This window comes from Biomphalaria glabrata, chromosome 10 (assembly GCF_947242115.1).
Source record: "Biomphalaria glabrata chromosome 10, xgBioGlab47.1, whole genome shotgun sequence".
Lineage (NCBI taxonomy): Eukaryota > Metazoa > Mollusca > Gastropoda > Planorbidae > Biomphalaria > Biomphalaria glabrata.
The window spans coordinates 16,510,877-16,530,983 of NC_074720.1; the positions used below are offsets into that span (position 1 = coordinate 16,510,877).

Here is a 20,107-nt window from a genome sequence, read left to right on the forward strand (position 1 = left end):
GATGTCATTATTTTAAATACTTTGGCTTATTACTAAAAAGCATTAATATAATATAATTAGAATTTTTGTCAGTAGGAAGAAAAGCTAGATTTTACAAATTAAAAAAAAAATGTCTCCCGAAATGTATATCTACTTATCATTCATTCGAAGAAATTCGTTTATTTCTTTTAACTCCATTCAATATATCATAGACTCTATAATATCTTTTTTTTTTTAAATAAAATGTTCCACTCATAACAAACGCGGTGTATTGTTGCTAGTGATCAACTCTCTTGTCAAGTGAACGAAAAAAAAAAAAACTGAAACGCGGTCACAGCCCCACAAACACTCAGTGCTAGATAAAAATAACTTCTGTTTTATTGGTTCAAAAGTAACCAATGAAGAAACGGGGTTTATAGTTACTCCTAAGTCATTGAGGTTTCTCTGAAACATATTCTAATTTTAGAATGAGGCTCTGTGTTCTTTTAAATCTTAATAATCTTAAAACTTAGGAAAGCTGTTTTGAAAATTGTATTGTTTTAAAAGTTAACCAAATTATTAATTATAAAATTCCCATATTTAAAAAAAGAAATTAAAAAAAATGATGAATAGCGCATATAAAAAACATTTTTCCCTAACAAGGTCATGTACAAATATTTTTTAACTTAACAGGGCCTCATAATGACCTACTTTTCAATCGTAAACATAGTGGTGGCCAGGTTCTATAAAAAAGGAGCGCACCTTAAGAAAACCACATTACATTATCAAACGTGAAACTGGAGTAAGATCTTCTGGACTTACTTTTAAGGACCAATTATAATACACATTTTCTCTCGGACTTCAACCTACTAGGACTTATTGTTTTATGTTCTATTAATTTCAACTTGGATCAGTAATTCTCTGCGAGGATTTATAACTTCATAAAAGATAGCAATGCCTTCTGTCGGTAGGTTGTTTTGTTTTTAAATTATTTATTTATTTTTATTAAGAGATTATAAACATAAAACTTGCTCTATATTATTTTTAAACATAGTTGCGAAAACAACAATTCAATACAAATTTCACGATTCTGTTGTATTAAGTTCCATTACTTGCGCCCATCAAATCTAATAAAATAATATTGACAAACAATAATTCAAATAATTGCAAAAGACAAAGTGTTTTTTTTAGATGATATCCAGATTTAACTTTATTTGAAAATCTATATAGTAGATATATAACCAAAAACCAAATGACCTATTGACATAATCGTTAACATTGAAACTAGATTAGTTTACCACATGATTTATGTTTGAACTTGGTGACTATATTCACATGCATTTGTTTACAGATTTTACGGTCATCGGTCAATTTGAAGCCATGGCTAAGGATCTGGAACTTACTACTGACTCTTCCAATCCATGCACGAGACGGGTAAGTGCACTGCAATATTCTAGACCTTCAGATACTGCAATGCCGCCTGATGACGGGCCTCTTATCAAGTCGTCAAAGTTTGACTACATTTTATTAGCATGTTAGGCATAACATTGTGTATATACTCGGGATGTGTTGATAGATGTTACCAGGTTTTTATGTTGTCGTTTTTGCGAGTAGGATGATTAATTTGGGAACCTGATAATTATTATAAGTTGATCAGCTATCGAACTCTCCATACCATAATGAGTTGTACTTTACCGGCCTATATGTTTCAAGATAGGGTTGGTTTTAAACTGCGAAGAGAATTTCAAGCCTGTCGTAATGCTACTGACCAGATCTAAATCTTTCATTCTAGTTTCTAGACTAGGAAAGTATTCCATCTATGAGACGTTTACAACCATATAATACTGATCAAAAGATATTTGTAAAAAAAAAAAGATTAAAAAAAAAACTTTTATTGTTAAAGAGACTTTGTTTTTCTCTTTCAATTTACATAAATTTGCATTCGTTTAGAACATTAAAAACAAAACTGGCATTGCTTGAAGCTATTTTAAAGTTGAACTCTATCAACGCCAACTAAATGTACGTCACAATTCTTTTTTTTTTTTTATTGGCCAGATTTCTCTCCTCTCCAGACCAAACAGTTATTTATATTGCACTTGTTGCTTAATTAATGCTAAGATCTAGCCTTGCTCACAAATGTAAAGACGTTAAGACCGAATATGGTGAAATAGAATTAAAGCGACTACTGTGCTGGTTTTATTAACGGCTTTCAAACAAGGATAAACAATTCTTGTATTTCATTTCCGCACTTCGAAATGTATATTGTCTAGTGGTATTTCCTATTTAGTGTGTTTATTTGACCGTGTTTGTTTATGTTTTCAGGTACCAATGAACAGTATGGATGACTGTATGCCTCTAAAATCCGACATTAAAGAAGAACCAGATTTCCTTTATCAGAATCATCCTGAGTTGGACTTTAACAACATCTTTAATGAACAGTACAGCGACAGCTTCCAGAAACTGATTCCTACCACGGTCGCTACCCCGCCGCCTTACCCGGCGCCCTCCAACACCGAGGTGTTAGTCCACGCCCCTCAGTACCCTCCCGTCACCCACAGGACATTCACAGGGGTCAACGCCAGCGGCTGCACTATGTTCTCCCACCCAGACTACCTGTCCGGCGCATCAGTGCCCACCGGTATGGTCGAGAGCAGAGATCTGCTAGACCTAGACAACCAGAACCAGCAGGATTCATTTTACGAGGAGCTGGGCTTAACTAAACCACGCAATGTCTTGGATGCCTCTGCCCTCGGCTGGGAATTCCCCTTTCAGTGCATGCTGGAGCAACTTCAAGAGGAGCTAAGCCGAATCGGAGTACCCCGTGGTAAGCGATTGATCTCCTTTTCTATTCTAAGACATTAGTTTGATAGGAAGGATTTTACAAGAACTCACCAGCGACTTTCCCCGTCCAATATATTTACGGCTACATTTCACATAGTTTATAAAATATTCTCTCTCTCTACCCCCCCTCCCCCATTTCTCTCTGTGTCTCTCCCGAATATAGTGTTGTCTTTTTCGTAAACCCTTCTAATTGTTGTTTGTTTCCTGCCTTTTAGATCCAATGGAGTGGACGACTGAACACGTCCGCAAATGGATCTCTTGGATATGCACGAAGAACAAAAAAGCAGACAGCTCTTCCAACGGCAACATGAGCTTCGCCGAACTCTGTTCTTTGAACAGCAACGATCTGTTCAGACGCTTTGGCGAGTCTGGACCATCCATCAGCATGGAGATAGAGCTGTTAAAGTCTGGTGAGTACTGAGTTCTCATTGAAAGTTTCTCAAAGGTTCATAATTATCTATACAAGTACAATTGAGATCATTGAGTACCAATGAGACCGATGTTAGACTGACCAAGCTGACCAACATGCGCCCATTAAGCACGGCCCAGGCAACATGTATAGCCCACCATATAAACACAGTGTTGATGAGAAGAGCCCCCCCCCCCCAACCACATCTCCCTATCCGCCACCCCTAACTTATGTTCTCCAACCATTAAAAACACATCATTGCTCTCAGGGCTTGCCTGTCCAGGTACTGCCTGCCCGCCATAAACACAACACGTCAGTGACAGGCCCCGAGGCCAAGTCTTGCACTTTACCTGTCCGTGTTCACCGGGGCTTGACGCTGTTTAAGCAAACAACACTCCCTCCCCCCCAGCCCCTGTTGTACACCTCTTTCTTACCTTTTGCTCCTGTTTTTTTTTATTTTTTTATTTTTACGATAACAAATCATTGGAGCTTGTGTCATTGTAACTTTAGGACAGTCACATTCCTTACTTGTCTCCCCTTTCTCAGAAACTTCAGTTGCTGTATAGGTGCACAGCCCACTGCAAACATAGACATGAAATCTGTCGCAAACCCATTGGTGGACTACTTTGATGTAGTCTCATTACAGCAGGCTTCTTATATCATTGTGCAGGGGTAGATGAGGCACCAATGTTGACTCTTTAACATTTTTTTTTTACTTTTACCTTTACCTATCCCTTAGTCTGTTGTACCGTTGGGGAAACAAGCAAGATTTGTCGACTGTCTTTTTCCATTCCTCTCTGTCTTTTGCCTTAGTAATAAACCTCTTTCAATGACAGGCCCGTTCATTCTTTTATGTTGTCTTCCCATCGCTTTCTCTGTCTGCCTCTTCTTCTTTTTCCTTGTACTGTTCCCTGAAGGAAGGTCTTTTACGCCTCATGTCTTAACCCAGTGTCGCACTCTGAAGAATATGTCTTTCCTTTCCTTGATGTCTTCCCCTCGTTCTTGTACCTTGGTTCTCTGAATAGCCTTTCATCTTGTAGTCTGATTGCAGCAGCTGTTTTATAATGCCAACTGTTCCTTTTGTCATGCAGCCAGCAACGTTCCCTCGTGTGTCGGTGTTCAAGACAGCTATGACTGCGTCACTATGTCCAGGCAGCAGCTGCAAGACCCTTATATGGAGTGCCCACAGATGTTCTACCCCTGTAGCTCCCCGGCCCCAAGCACCAGCAGTAGCCATGACAGCATGTCCACTCTGTCTAACGTCAGTGAGGATGACAGCATTCACGGTGGGTCCCAAACATCCCTACTAGAACAAGTTCTCTCACCTTTTCTTTCTAAAAACATCAATTTATTTATGCAGAAATGTAATAACCGAGTTAAAAACAATAAACTTAAACTTTGCCCTTGTCAACAACTTAAGGATGTAGTGTTTATAGAGCATATTCTTTATACATTACAGGTTCTTCTTATGCCAAAAATGTACCCAACATAGCCAACAATGATAACTACAACAGAACTCCAGTCAAAATGCCATCTGGTCGTGGACACAAACAGACAATCCATTTGTGGCAGTTCCTGAAAGAGCTCCTATTATCCAAAGAGAACCACAGCGACTGCATCAGATGGTTGGACCGCAAAGCTGGCATCTTCAAGATCGAAGACTCCAAGACAGTCGCTAAACTGTGGGGTAACAGGAAGAACAGGCCGGCCATGAACTATGACAAGTTGAGTCGTTCTGTCAGGCAGTACTACAAGAAAGGAATCATTAAGAAAACAGAGCAGTCTAAAAGATTGGTCTACCAGTTCTGCAATGGCTACTTGTGAGAAAGAAACCCATAATGCACCTGTCAACTCGCACAAAGGCGGTGGGCAGCTCTGAACTTGCTGCCTTTTTCTTTTTGTCTTGCCTTCAGGCCAACTGGTCATTTCAATATATACCACAGACGAACTCTTCATACAAATGGTGGAGAGATTCAGTGGATTTGGCTAGGTCATAAAGTCAAGGACTTTAAGTTCTAAAACTTTTTGGACTTAATGCCTGAAGGCTACCCGATGACAAGCACAAAACAGCATTGCCAACATGACAGCATTGCCCATTTAACAACATTGTCCACATAAAGAAACTTTAGTTAGTTTATAGTAACCTATGTAGGTTAGAAGGAAATCAATGCACACACACGCGCGCGCGCACTCACACACAGACGATACACATTTCTAAATGTATTACTGAGAATTCCCAATAAGTCCATCTTATAAGAACACTGAACGCAACAGCAGGGTGCCAACTCACAACTCTAAAATGTTAAACACATCAGAGTGATGCAAACACACCAGGGTGCTAAACACAATCAAAGGGTGCTAATTGACAACCTCAGAGTGCTAACAAGTATCAAAACAAGGTGCTAACACGTAGTTAAAACAGAGGTTGCCAACACGAACAGAACGCACACAGCCAGTGCATTTATTTCACACACATTTGACATCATAATCATGTACATATTTTGCATGTTTGGGGAAGAATGACAGAAGAAAGAGTTGTAAGCATGGGAGATAACTACATTTACACACTCAAACCCAGAGCTGCTGGCCGGCCACATTCCATTTTATACGTGATACTATTTTGTACTGTATATTATTATAGTTGTTGTTTTTTTTTTACTACTTTCTATTTATAATAAAAACACAAGTGTATATACAAACTGCTTCCATGTCATCTGCCAAATAAGTTGTTTTTGTTATTCAAATGAACTTGCCAGGTTGGCTGCTTATATTAAATATAAAATGTTATTTTACACCAATGACCTGAAATGTTATGTTCAGTTCAAGTGGGGGGTGTTAGCATGTATCACGTAGTCATGAATTGTCTTTAGAACTCTTACGTTTAATGTGAACAATATTTGTTGACAGAAGCAATACAGAAACTGTTGCTTTACTGTAGTACATTTCCACATAGACCCGCACATTTCCAGAAGTGAGAATCCAAATAACAGAAACGAACCAAATTTGTTTTACGTTCCAGGATGCATGGGACCTGAAACTAGTCTGTTGAGGGCGGAAGTGAGAGGAAGACTTATATAAGTTGACTCTAATACGATTGTCTGGCAACCATTGGTTTCTACATAAGCCCCTGTTCTTTGTTGAATATATGTGTTGTATTTTACTATATGTAAATATGTTTATTTTGTTCTGATTGTAAATAAAACATATTGAAGTGCTGGCACTTAAACAAATCCTATCCACCATTTGCCTTATTTTTTATTTCTTCTTGTTTGTTTCCTTGTGCAATAAGAGAAAGAACAAATAGTAGTTGTCAATGAAACAAATCTCAAATAACTAGCGCTATGTGGTGCAACTCATGGGGGGTTACTCTGTATAGTGATCAAAGTCTGTTTGGCTGTCACCACAAGAAGGGGAGACTATGTTGCTCAAGACGACTCAATCATTCACGTTGACCATACATTGCTGGGTAAGGGACAAACTTCAACTTATGTAAGAGAAACATTAATTTGCGAGGAGAGAAAACAATCTGTTGAAGATGGAAATAGTTGCTATGGTTCCTTGGGAGCTAGACTCTCAAAAAGTTATTCGAGTGTGTTTTTAGGACCATACCCTATATATTCAATCCCCTGATTGTTTGACCAGGTCCACTGACCACCTCTGAGAAGAAAGACTTAGGTCAGTGCTTGGTATTTTCCAAATAGTTGTCAACTGTATAAGAAGCACTAGCCTATTCATAGCATTCATATATTCAAAGCAAACATTTGTCAGAAACTGAAAAGATTCGAGTGCAGAAACAGTAGTCTCCCCTATTCTAAGTGTTATGTGGACACTTTCACTTACTAGTAATTATCTAATACACTCTTCATGAATATAATTGCTATCCCTAGCAGAACATCATTAAGTGATTATAGCTATATATCTTTGTTTACAAATTAGATTTTTGTCATTTGATTTTTTTTATTTTTTTCTGCTAGTGCTTAAAAGAAGTGGCCACATTTTCTTTTGACATGGTTTTAAAAATGTATAGTTTATGAATTTGTCCCATTTCTCTCACAACGGTTACACCACAAAACTTGTTATCTATGGATTTGCATCAATTTTAGAAAATCTACTACTGATAATTTTTTTAAAAAATAAAATTCATTCTTTTGTATAACTTTGTATTAACAATCTTTTAAGAAGCAATTACTTTTTTACAGAATTAAATATAACCTGTTTCTTTTTATTATTTTAAAATATGCAAATAAATTGAAACATTTTAAAATGTCTTTGCTTGTAGCTTTATTCTTGTCCTTGTATTTTCCTTGTAGAGATTTGTTATTTTAAAACAAAAATTTATAAGTCAAAAGTAATTTCTACACACAGTATCAAATCTAAAGATGTTCTCATGTGTGGACAACATTGCCAAAGGTTGAGACTGTCGACCAATGTGGTCCTAAGTTAAAACTCTACCTGTAGCCATTAAGCAGCAGATTTGGGTAAATATTTTGTGGTCACTTACAATCATTATGAATATGCTGACACACACACATACAATGCCTTTAAGTTGTTTTTATTTTATTGCAAAGAATTGAACAAATAAAACTATTCAAACCAAAACATTTTTCTTCTATCAGTTTCTGAAATAATTTTAGTCCATCAAATTTTGTAATTTGACCCAATTCCTTCACATATTAAAATATATTCATTGATATTTATTCCCTAACAGTCTCTTGGTCCTATTTTCCATTTAACAAAAAAAAAGTAAACAAAAAAAAAATCAAATCAAAACAAAGAGTGTAGCTGTAGAAAATACATTCTGTATTAGCTGTAAAAATACATTTCTGCTGCTGTCAATGTGTTGCAGTGTGACACGTGAGCAGTTTGTAGTAATACTAATTATAGTCATAAAAATACTATAGATGATAATGACACCAGACTACCTTCATATCTACGTACTAGCTACATGATCAAGTCTACAGATATCAACCAAACCTTTCACAATGATATGCATAATATACAGAGAGTTATTTGATTCAGTTCCAAAAGAAATGCAATGGGGACAGACACGCACACACAGTAAAATAGCTCAACAAGAGTTCAAGTAGACCAGTGATACACAACAGCATCATTTCAAATTGTTGGTATAACACATCGTAGAGTTATCTGACCTTGTTAAGTCTACACACTCTCTCTCTCTCCATCAAGTTAACAGTTGTTAGTGTCAACACACATGCACATATCAACACGTATTCACACAAATATCAACACACACACACACATATCCAGAACATCCACACAAATCCTTAGCATCAACATATCAGAGCCTAATAACTCCAGAGAGTTTTAGTTTTGGTTTCAACATTAATGTTGTTTTTTTTCTTTTTTTGTTTAGCACAGCCATCTTTGAGATAACTGAACATGAAAGCCCTATTCCAAGTGTCACAGGCTGAACTTGATAATGCTATGGCAATTATGAAATGGTTCCAAGTTCACTCATTACAAATTATTTGTTTACAAAGGGGAAATAACTCTGGCCAGAAAGGGAAGTATATAAGGCAGGCCTTTGCTTGACCATTTAGTGCTATCCTTTGACACAAAGTTATCCTTTACTTCTACAACTGTATGGACTAAATGCCGTCAGCAATCAAGCAGAATAAGAGGTTTTATTTGAAAGGTTCCTACTGAAATAAAAAAAGGGATTGAAAGATAATTCTTAAATAACACAATGATAGACTATTCATGAATGGTAGAATTTTGTTTGGGGGATGAACAGTTGAAAAGTGAATTGTAGTTCCAGATAAAAAAAAAACTGCAGACAGAGTTCTAGAAAATATTTACATTGTTATAGTCAAAATAATTTTGATAAAAGAAAGTTGGTTTGATATTTAGCATAAGTTACATCCCTTGCAGCCTGACAACTAAATGTTCCTAAATATCACAGGTCAATTTTTCCGCTGCACTGACATATGTACAAGAACAAGTAACAATGTCAATTTTATTAATAATAAAATAATGGCGTCAAAACAGTCAAAATCTATGGTTTCAAAAACATAAAACATTCATGCAAACCAGTCTTTCTGTAATTCCATTTCAGTTAAGGGGAAATAACTAACAAAAGGATTTATGTTTGTTTAATCACTTGCATGGACAAACATGAAAGCTAGAATCAGTAAGTGCTATTCTACAAGTTCTCAAGCAGACATCAGTAAGTGCTATTCTACAGTTTATCAAACTAATAACAAGCAGCAGTTGCGCTAGTTTTGTTAGCAGCAGGATCCAGTCAAAAATATAATGGCCAAGGTGAGGAATGGTTAACTAGCATTGATTCCATGTTGTTAATGATGTGTAATTTAAAAAAAAAAAAATCTACCACAACCACATCCCTCCTAATTTCTATGAAAATGTAACCTTACATCTGAGCTGAATGTAATGAATCTACGTATGGTTTGAACATTTAAATAACATTCAATGGAAGACCAAAAAAAAAAACACAAACCATGTCTATACTGCTTCTAAGAGAAAAAAAATGATGAGCTGTCTATTCAGTTTATTAATTGGCAAAACACTAATAAATCTCCTTTAGATGACTAAGGCTGTGAAAAAGTAAATTGTAGGACTTCTTGTCAAGACAGTACACAAACACTGTAGTCAGGATAAACATTCATCTCTTTTCACAGAGGAAGAGCCTCTCTGAGCCACCTCGTCTCATCAACTGTGTTTGAATGAAGGAAAGAAAAGGGCACATAGTAGGAGCAGGGCATGAACCAAACAGATGAGACCAACATATGACAGAGATACTTCCAGGGGCAGAGAACACTTGCAGTCATGTTACGTTGCACTCAACTTTTTGATATCACTGGCAAAGTCATCAGGTAAAGCTTTGAACAGCCAAATTCCATCCACATTTTTGAAATACTAAAAGAATAAAACAAAAAGATGAGTTAATGATTATTAATAAATGCAAAGAAAGGCCCAATATTTGTGTGCAACTTACACTTCAGGCCTTGCTCATAATTGTGTCTGAAAACTAAAACTTCTTAAATTGATTGACAAACTTTAACACACTGTATTTCTTTTCCCACTATGATTTATGCAAGATAAAACATGTCATGTAAGTCGAATTTAAAATCAAATTAGACAAGGTTACAAAGACAGTTTGTGTGGAAACACAAACTGAAAATCGACCCCCGAAGTGGTCCACCCAGGCAGGTTTCAATATTATCAGAATGAAACTCTATCAAAGACAAATGACAGAAAATAATGGATAAAAAAGGTTAAAAGATCTTGTGTGGTGCCCCAGCAGTCCAGCTGACCAAAAGTTAGGTGAAAGTGAATGTGAAGTTAGATGTGAACCTGGCCTAACTGATGTCTTATAATGAATATTTAATTGATCTAATTGTTTTATAAAGGGCAAATCTCTTATTCCTTAAGAATAAAACATTTCCGTAAAAAAAAATTGTTTTTTTTCTTTGATTGGGTGTTTCATTGTTGTTGCAGTATTGCAATTCAGGAGATAATATGAAAAACTAATTAATTGTTGTTTTAAATTATGTCTGACTAATATGTATACTAAATAGATTTTTTTCTCTTTAAAAAACAACAACATTTTTTTGTGTGTAAATATAGTATAACAGAACTTACATAACTTAATAATACAAATATTAAAAAAAACATTTTGCCAAAAATCTACAACCGTTTGCATAAATGTGTTAAAAATATGATAAATAGTTGTCTTCCCTAATAAAGAGCCTCAAGTGTTTGTTATTATTAATAGTGAATAGTTGTAAAAGTGGTTATTTTTATGAAAAAAAACTGCTTGCATATGTGATATAAAAAAATTTGATTTTTCGCTTTCAGAAAAGAAAAAACGTAGCTGTTGCATCAGAACTTTGAATGGTCTAAAATATTGTGATGTTGGATTTTCACTATCTAGTTTCCAAGATCTAAACGGGACGGACAGACAGACAGGCCACACAAAACTAATAGCGTCTTTTCCCCTTTCGGGGGGCCGCTTAAAATGACAATTATTATCATTGCTACTGCTGCCTTCCTATTTGGCTATCAATTTTTCTTTCTCCCTTACTGCTGTGGTGTAGTCTAGTCTAATGCGGTGTAGTCTAGTGTGGTGTAGTCTAATGTGGTGTAGTCTAATGTGGTGTAGTCTAGTCTAATGTGGTGTACTCTACTCTAATGTGGTGTAGTCTAGTGTGGTGTAGTCTAATGTGGTGTAGTCTAGTCTAATGTGGTGTAGTCTAGTCTAATGTGGTGTAGTCTAATGTGGTCTAGTCTAATGGACTAAAGATTCTGCTAACATATCTGATTCTTGCTCCCTTTTCCCTTAAAAACTTGTTCCTCTTTCAGACCATGCAATCTATACGGCAGATGTAAAGGTAATCTGTTTCCATGGCCCACAGTTAAGGAGGGTGTTGTAAAGCCAGCATGACAACCAATCGCCTTTACTTTTCCTCAACTAATGTCAGGTACCCATTAGAGCTGGGTGGACTCAGAGGCACCCTAAAGATCCATAAATAAAAAATCCCAGGTTTCACTAAGATTCAGAAACCAAGCGCTTTACCACTCAGCCACTGTGCCTCTGGCTTAGATTTAGGTACAGCTATATTTGAGAAACTAATGTAATTCAATATATAGTTTTTAGCCAAGAAGACCAAAGCTAAACCACAAATTAATTTCCAGGAGCCATAAAATAATTTAAGAAATTCAGAATTACCTTCGCTGAATATTTTATGTTGAGGTCACGGCGATGTTTTTCACCTTCTCTCTGGATTTCTTCAAGCTGAAAAATTTTTTAAATAAAATATACATAATAAATAAAATAATTGCTGAAAGATTTAAGAACAACAATCACATCATGAGATCAAATCAATAACATTTTTTATCAGACCCATCTGAAGTGTCTCTAGAACCTAGCAACACCAACATTTTTGTTCTTATACATTTTAGAAGAAGAAAAGTCAAAGACTGTACAAAGGACTTACTTTTTTGTTATAGCTAGGAGGGTGGGGGTGGAGAGGAATAAGTAAAAGTGATACTAGATCTCATGAGCCAGAAGCAGTTGCTGAACAAATTAATGGTACAAAAAAAAAAAAAAACCCATTAATAATTAAATGTCACATGTAAAACATCGATATTTCAAACAATATGAGTCTAGGAAACAAGAAATGTTACAAATATTAAAAAACCTAGTGACAACAAAACCAAATATTCTGCAATAAAATGTGAAGCATGACTTGGAGAATGTACAACTTACAATTTTCTTATGTTCTGTAGCAGTGTTGATATCTCCCAAGGACAGTGCCTTGGTCACATGCAACCACAATTTACGAGATTCATACTCTTTCTGTTTTTCTACTGGCCTGACATACTTCCTGTGAACATCGAGCAAGTTGACATCTAGCGTTTTCGTGGAGCCCTAAGTGGTAGAAAAATGTGTATTTAAACAGATGCAAATTGAGTTGTTAGAACTGCATTAACTGTCTCTAAGTTCAATTGCTTAATTTTTGTCCACCAGCATATTCTTCTTTACAGCATAGTTCCCAGCCCAGGACTAAAATATACACCTCAAGATACCAATTTACCTTTGTCAAATAAATAAATGATTATGTCATATAAAAATGTGAATATAATAGTTTTAAGACTACAATATGAGTCAAATAATAAAATATTTTTATTAGGAAAATTCCTCTCTATCTTGAAAAGGAAAAGATGAAGAAAATAATATAAAATAGTATGGTCCAGTTCTCTCCCAAATTTCAGGAGAAAAGATGCTTATTACAAGCTATCACCTCAACAATCAACAAATAATTGTTTGCCTTCAAACAGGACACAACAGTATGATATCGACTATTCAGAAAGCTGAAAATTGGAACCATCAAAACAAGCTCTTGTGGAGAATGACAACCCTATCCTACAAAGCTTTATACTCTATTAAGAGGCCTAAACAAGATCCTGATCCCAAAACACCTCTATAGAAGAAAAACTGTATCGAAACTACTGCACAGTTGATCTCAGATTAGGACTGATTATCTGAACCCTCCAATGCACACAATAAGCTAGATGATAATAGCTAGTTATTAAACAAAAGTCTAAGACTACTATGTTATCAATGTAGAGAACACAAAACTGTTACAGTGGAAATCATATTAAATTCACATCAAGTTATCTTATCTTATCTTATATAATACAGACGTTACTTCAAAAAAGAAGATGATTACGTCCTACGTGTCATGCATTTAGTCATGCATATTAACCAATGACTTAAATTCTGCCAAGTCACTGGTTTTCCTGGCTAGCTCAGGCAACCCATTCCATGCACTAATAGCACTAGGGAAGAAGGAGTATTAGTACAAATTTGTCCTAGCATATGGGACGAGGAATGTGGTTTATCTTTGTGTCTTTCTGAGTATTTTATTAAATTTTGTTTTTGTTTTTGAAGATTATGGTTCAGTGTTTTATCTATAATTGCTACTTTACTTTTGAGTCTTCTGTCCTGAAGGCTTTCTAAATTTAGTGATTTTACTAAAGGTGTTACTCTAGTCAAATGTGAATATTCATTTGTTATGAATCTCACTACTCTATTTTGTGTCTGTTCCAGTTTCTTAATGTTTTCTTGAGTTGAGGGGTCACAAATGGAGGATGCATATTCTATTATTGGCCTAATAATGGATGGCTGCCTGGTCGTGAGGTTTGCGCGCTGGACTGTCGTTCGGATTTATCGATGGTCGAGGGTTCAAATCCTGCCCGCTCCCATCCCCCGTCGTCCTGCGGGAGGTTTGGACTAGGAAGTAAACTATCTTCAACTCTGAAGGAACATCCGAAACATGTAAAACATTTTACAAACATTTTAATCAAGGTTAAATAACATTTTAGTTTTATGTTCTTATTTGATTTATAGAAATTTCTTTTAATAAACCCTAATGCTTTGTTTGATTTTTTATAGTTTCATCAATATGTGGATTCCATGACAGTTTTTCATTTATTATAACACCTAGGTATTTTGCGTTTTTAGACTGTGTTACTGGTTTGCCATGAATAAGATAAGTGGAATTAATTTGTTTTAGTTTTTTTGTTACTCTTAACAACTGACATTTTTCTGGGTGAAAACACATGCTCCAATTTGATTCCCATTTCTGTAATTCATCTAATTCTCTTTGTAAAATATCTGTGTCTTGTGTTGTTTTTATTGTTCTATATATTATGCAATCTTCTGCAAATAATCTGACTTTTGTTCCTGAAGTAATGCAATTTGGTAAATCATTTATGTAAATTAAAAATAGTAGTGGCCCTAAGACTGTTCCTTGAGGTACACCTGAGTTTACTGTTATCGGTGTTGATTTAGAGCCATTTATTATTACAGTTTGTTCTCTCCCTATCAGAAAATCTTTAATCCACTGATGCAATGCACCATTAATGCCGAAATATTTTAATTTTTTAAGCAAACTATGGTGGTGAACTTTGTCAAAAGCCTTGGAAAAATCTAGTAGGATAGCATCTATTTGTTCACTATTATCTAAACCTTTTGAAAAATCATCAATTAGTCCTATTAGTTGTGTTTCACATGATCTATATTTCCTAAAGCCATGTTGGTATGGGGTGAGGACATGTTTGTCTAAGTGGTTTATGATGTTGATACATATTATGTGTTCTAGGATTTTACATGTGATGCTGGTAAGTGATACTGGTCTGTAGTTTCCTGGGTCAGATTTTTCTCCTTTTTTAAATAGGGGGTGACATTAGCTTCTTTCCAGTCCTTTGGTACTCTGCCCTGGTTAAGCGATGCCTGAAAGAGTATTTTGATCACTGGGGCTAGCTCATTGCTTAGTTCTTTGAGTAATCTAGCTGGAATACCATCAGGTCCAGAAGCTTTATTTGGTTTGGTTGTTGGCTAATAGTTTTTGGATTCCATTTTCTTGTACTACTATATCTTCTATGTTGTCTACTTGGTTCAAATTCAGTAATATGTCTTTGTCTCCTGGGGCTGAGAATGATGATGCAAAGTATTTGTTTAGGATGTTTGCTTTAGTTTCATTATCATTATGTATTATGTTATGTTCATCTTTTAATGGCACTATGTCTGTTGTTTCCATTTTCTTAGACTTAATGTATGACCATAGGTTTTTGTTGTTATCTTTAGATATTACATTGTTTATGTATTCACTCTGCAGCTGTCTGCTTACTTTTTGGGTTAGGTGTTTAATTTTTATATACTTTTTGTAAACTCTTTCTGCCTTAGTTTCTTTAAATTTTCTATATAGGTTTTCCTTCTGTTTACAAAGCTTCTTTAGTCTATTATTAAACCAGCATTTATTTATTTTGTTTGATGTGTATTTAGTTGGTATATGATTTTCTTAAATGCTTTTAAGATGGTTTTTAATGAAATTCCAGAGATCATCGACTGGTTGGTTAATGTCTTTTTCTAATAAGAATGTTTGTTGAAAGTTTAATGCAGCTTGGTGTAGTTGTGTTAGGTTACATTTATTCCAGAGTAAGATTTTTCTTTTGTTATATGTTATAGTGACTTAATAAATCACAGTGACTCCTCAACTCCCTGGGGGGTGGATCAGAGAACAACTAGAGAGATGACTATAATAAAGTCCAGGTCAAATTGGAGATCATAGCCAGGAATGTGGAACTCATTTTGATAGATTTCCATGCCAAACTTTCATGTACTGTTCATTTCAATAGAACAATTCTTCAAGTTGATGAAGTAATGAAAGTAAACAAATATTGATTGGACAGCAACAGATGACCTTAACATCATCTACCCCACAGATGGCAAGGTCTGAAAGGGGGAAACTTCACTATATTGTAGACCCAATGAAACTTACATTAGGGTATGTCAACTCCATCACATTATTCCACTCTCCTTGGGCTTTACAAATGACTTCCCCTGTTTTTATATTTTTAGCTTCAGCTGTGATGTGATGCAACTTGCCTCCATAAAATGGCTGAGAAAAAAAAAAGACAAATATGAATTTCACAGAATATGCAAACAGTACCAAAAAAAATTATAAGGGACAAGATTTCTAACTTTTTAAACACCAGACATTATCATAACCACTGACCTTAGTGTGGAAGACAATGCTAGCTTGGTAGCCAGTCTTCTCGCAAACAATCGTAACTTTGTCACCAAGCTCCATCCATGGGACAGACAGAATGGACCTGGCATAGGCACTTGGCATACCAAATATATAATCCTCTTTCAGCTCTTCAAAGGACAACTTGACTGAAACAATTGTAGTAAATTTGCATTTAAGAATAATACAAAGGGAATGTGATTATAAACCCCAAAAAAGGCACATACTTTTCATACACTACAAATTTTCAATCCTAAAAATCCATTCAATCAGGTAAAGTAACATGATCTAACATAAAAGTAAGTCTCAAATGTGACTAGCCAATCAGGTAAAGTAACATGATCTAACATAAAAGTAAGTCTCAAATGTGACTAGCCAATCAGGTAAAGTAACATAATCTAACATAAAAGTAAGTCTCAAATGTGACTAGCCAATCAGGTAAAGTAACATGATCTAACAGATAAGTAAGTCTCAGATGTTACTGTAGCCAAGTTTATGAGGGTAATGTTCAATCTAGAATAATGAAATGCTACTTTCACTTTCCCAACTAAAAGCTAGGTGGACTCGGAGGATCATTTCTTAATCTAAGCCATAAACAAGCTTCAGCCTACCAGACTAATATTCAAGCCTGACTTTGTGATCTAGCTTACAGACTTACACCATGAACAGAAATTTTCCTTTCAGTGTGGCTTATAATAAGTTATATAAAGTTATAATGAATTATAAATAGTAAAAATGAACTAATTCCCATTAAGTAAAAATTCATGCTATCATTGCATCTCTTTCTCCATGATGACAAAGATAATATAGTAAGGCTCAGCATTAATGGGTGCATTCATTCCATCTCTTTCTCCATGATGACAGAGATAATATAGTAAGGCTCAGCATTAATGGATGCATTCATTCCATATGCTTGCATTTCCCTGTCATGATAAGGCCTACAAATAAATACATGACCTTCAAATGATGCATTTCTTTCTTCTCCTTACCTTTGCCTATCATGGAGACACCTATAGACATGCCCATGAACTTGGACTTGGTATAAATGGATGCATTCATTTTAACTTTACCATCAGGACTGCCAAAGTAGAAGGCTGAAACTAAATAGTTACAACAGTACAGAGTTAGTCATAAAATCAGAGCATAACAAATATTTGTTCTGTCAAAAATAAAGTTCTTCTTTAAAGAATTTTAAACGAATTAAAAAAAAAAAAAAAACATTACCAAAAGTTAACAGAATTATATGAAGATAAAGTGTTGGTTTGTGGTTTGGTTTATATTTGCCATTATTCTATTCTCCTATTCATTCATTCAAAAGAAAGTGAACAGGAATTTAAAATGTATGTCAAAAAAAAGTTAGCGTAAAACTTTGAACTCCATGAATGACTAATGAATAATAAATCACACTTAACATTTCACAAGTAACTAATTTTAACCATAAGCTTCAAAGTTAGAAATTAATTTCAAATCTTATCCTGTCCAAGATACTAGCAACCATATTGTCAGAATGAACAAAAGGCCAAGTTAAGAAAGTATGTTTCCTGTAAGAACGGTGGTTCCTCTTTCATTTTATCCAGGACACAGTAGAAGGGTTCATGAAAACAAGCACACTACAGCAGTATTTATAGATTTGCAGCAAGCCTATGATAGAGTGTGGAGAAAAGGTCTATTTTTGAAGATGAAAAAAATGGTCATCCATGGAAAAATGTACAGCTGGATCAGGGCATTCTTAAAAAACAAAATCATCCAAACCTGATTCGAAGGTGCCATCTCTAGTAAAAAAAGTTTGGAAGAAGGACTACCACAAGGTTCAGCCCTTAGCTGCACTCTCTTTCTAATCTTCATGAATGACCTCCCGGACCTCATTTCGATCAATAAGGCACTTTATGCAGAAGATCTTTTAATTTGGACTACAGAGAAATATCCAGTGCTGACTAGATCCAAACTAAATAGAGCCCTCACAACTATCTCCACATATTCAAAATTATGGAAAATGGAAATAAACAAAGAAAAGTCAGTTTATTCAATCTTTAGCCACAGCAACAAAACAGAAAAAGAAACTACATCCTAAAAATAGACTCTCAGACAAAAATAAAGAAGAAAATCCAACATATCTTGGTGTAAAACTAGACCAAAGACTGTCTCTAAAACACTTTATGGCAGATTTAAAAGAAAAGGCATCATAAACATAAACATAATAAAACACCTAGCAGGAACATCCTGGGGAGCTGAAAAGAAAACCTTAAGACAGTTATACACTGGATATGTCAGATCTGTAATGGATAACTGTATTGAATATTGAACCTCTTAAGTTAAGGCGCAACAGAGCAGCATTAGAAGCTATTGAGAGATACAGAAGGTTGGAGGACGATCATCCAAATAAATTACTAACACAGAGAAATAGGAAAAACAACCAAAAAAAGCAAAGGACTCTGACCCAACTTACTGATGAACTAGCCCTAAAACACCACCTACCCAATAACAGAGAAAAAATTACCAGGTTTTCAAAAATTACACCCGGACTAAACTACAAACAACCAACCATCAAAACACATTTACTAAATAACACCTTAATAAAAGAATCAAATCCACTGGAGCTCAAAGTAGGCACGCTTGAAACAATCGAAAGCTATCAAAAAACAGCTATCCATATTTATACAGACGAATCGGCTTTCAAAGCTACCATCAATGCTGGTCTTGGTGCCTTCCTGGTCTTCCCTAAAAATAAACACTTTGAGATAAGCGCACCATGTGGTGATTACTGCTCAAACTTCCAAGCCGAAATTGAGGCAATTACCATAGCACTCCAGACAGTGGAAAACAAATTATATGAAGGAGTGCAACCACCATCAGATATTGTTGTCTTTACAGACTCCCAATCTACTCTGCAAGCACTTAACAGCAGCACCTCAAACAGCCCAAGAGAGTTGACAACACTCAGTGTGATAATCCACCAGATGATATCAAAATTAAATATCAATATTACACTACAGTGGATCCCTGGACACATTGGCATCATGGGAAATGAAAAGGCAGATAAGCTATCAAAGGCAGGTTCATCTATGGAACAACCAGATAGACCTGTTAACTACCCCACCCTAAGGTCAATGTTACTCAACAATCACAAAGAGGAGTGGCTCAACCAATGGGCATCAGGAAACACAGGCAGAGCCATGTACAGAGAAATGACTACGCCTAACAAACTGGACAGTATTAACTTCCTCCCCCGCAAAGAACAATCTACAATCTTCCAACTAAGAACAGGACACACACCACTATTAAATTACCACCTGAACAAAATAAACTCCACACAACTACCCCTTTGCAGACATTGCGCCCACCCCTTTGAAACCGTAAACCATATCCTCTTTGAATGCCCCTCCCTAATCCACCTTAGGCAGACTTCCACTACAGCCCAACATAACCAACACCCTGTACGGCAGTGCTGAACAACTGAAGAAAACAGCACACTTTTTTTTCCTTGGCACAGCCTGCAAAAGAGCTCACAGCTCAGCAGCAATAAAGCTGGCTAGAAGAAGAAGAAGAAGTAAGAACGGTGGTTAAAATATAAAAAAATACTATTAAAAAAATCTTGTATAAGGGAAAGAACTGTATATTTGCAGCTATATATTTCTCAAGACTCTAAGATGTATTTCCCTTTTTCTGTCAAACAAAATTAATTAACTACCACTAATTAATTAATTAATTGGTTGTTTTTTTTTAAATTGATTCCTGTTTTGTTAGAGACAATGAATCATTGCACAAAGTATCAACTTGATCAGAGAATGGCAAGTGGGAGAGTGCACAAAGTATCAACTTGATC

General features: G+C 35.5%; 2 protein-coding genes across 8 annotated transcripts in view; one reads left to right on the forward strand and one right to left on the reverse strand.

The window, feature by feature from the left end:
* The first annotated feature begins 717 nt into the window (after positions 1-717).
* Positions 718-6,443, forward strand: LOC106076709 (SAM pointed domain-containing Ets transcription factor-like). 2 transcript variants are annotated; one of them, XM_013237523.2, is made up of 6 exons: positions 719-925; positions 1,310-1,392; positions 2,281-2,782; positions 3,015-3,209; positions 4,300-4,494; positions 4,668-6,443. In XM_013237523.2, the coding sequence occupies exons 1-6, from the start codon at positions 913-915 to the stop codon at positions 5,030-5,032; spliced, it is 1,353 nt and encodes a 450-aa protein (XP_013092977.2). In that variant the 5' UTR covers positions 719-912; the 3' UTR covers positions 5,033-6,443. The 2 variants fall into 2 exon arrangements, with proteins under 2 accessions (XP_013092988.2, XP_013092977.2); XM_013237534.2 differs by lacking the exon at positions 4,300-4,494 and having other exon boundaries at positions 718-925.
* A 1,544-nt stretch (positions 6,444-7,987) lies between these two features.
* LOC106076666 (oxysterol-binding protein-related protein 11-like) overlaps positions 7,988-20,107 on the reverse strand; it is a 39,025-nt gene continuing 26,905 nt past the window's right edge. For all 6 annotated transcript variants that reach the window (XM_013237488.2, XM_056045313.1, XM_013237505.2 and 3 more), the window contains 6 exons: positions 17,274-17,384; positions 16,273-16,433; positions 16,036-16,155; positions 12,459-12,620; positions 11,919-11,984; positions 7,988-10,105 (listed from right to left, as the gene is read on the reverse strand). In XM_013237488.2, the coding sequence (XP_013092942.2) occupies positions 10,019-10,105; positions 11,919-11,984; positions 12,459-12,620; positions 16,036-16,155; positions 16,273-16,433; positions 17,274-17,384 (707 nt within the window). In that variant the 3' untranslated portion in view covers positions 7,988-10,018. The remainder of the gene's footprint in view (positions 10,106-11,918; positions 11,985-12,458; positions 12,621-16,035; positions 16,156-16,272; positions 16,434-17,273; positions 17,385-20,107) is intronic.

What these genes read in the sequence shown, in the direction of transcription:
- LOC106076709 (XM_013237523.2), top strand. An exon ending in CCGAATCGGAGTACCCCGTG is followed by an intron (nt 2,783 to 3,014) that starts GTAAGCGATTGA and finishes CCTGCCTTTTAG; the next exon opens with ATCCAATGGAGTGGACGACT. An exon ending in TGAGGATGACAGCATTCACG is followed by an intron (nt 4,495 to 4,667) that starts GTGGGTCCCAAA and finishes TATACATTACAG; the next exon opens with GTTCTTCTTATGCCAAAAAT.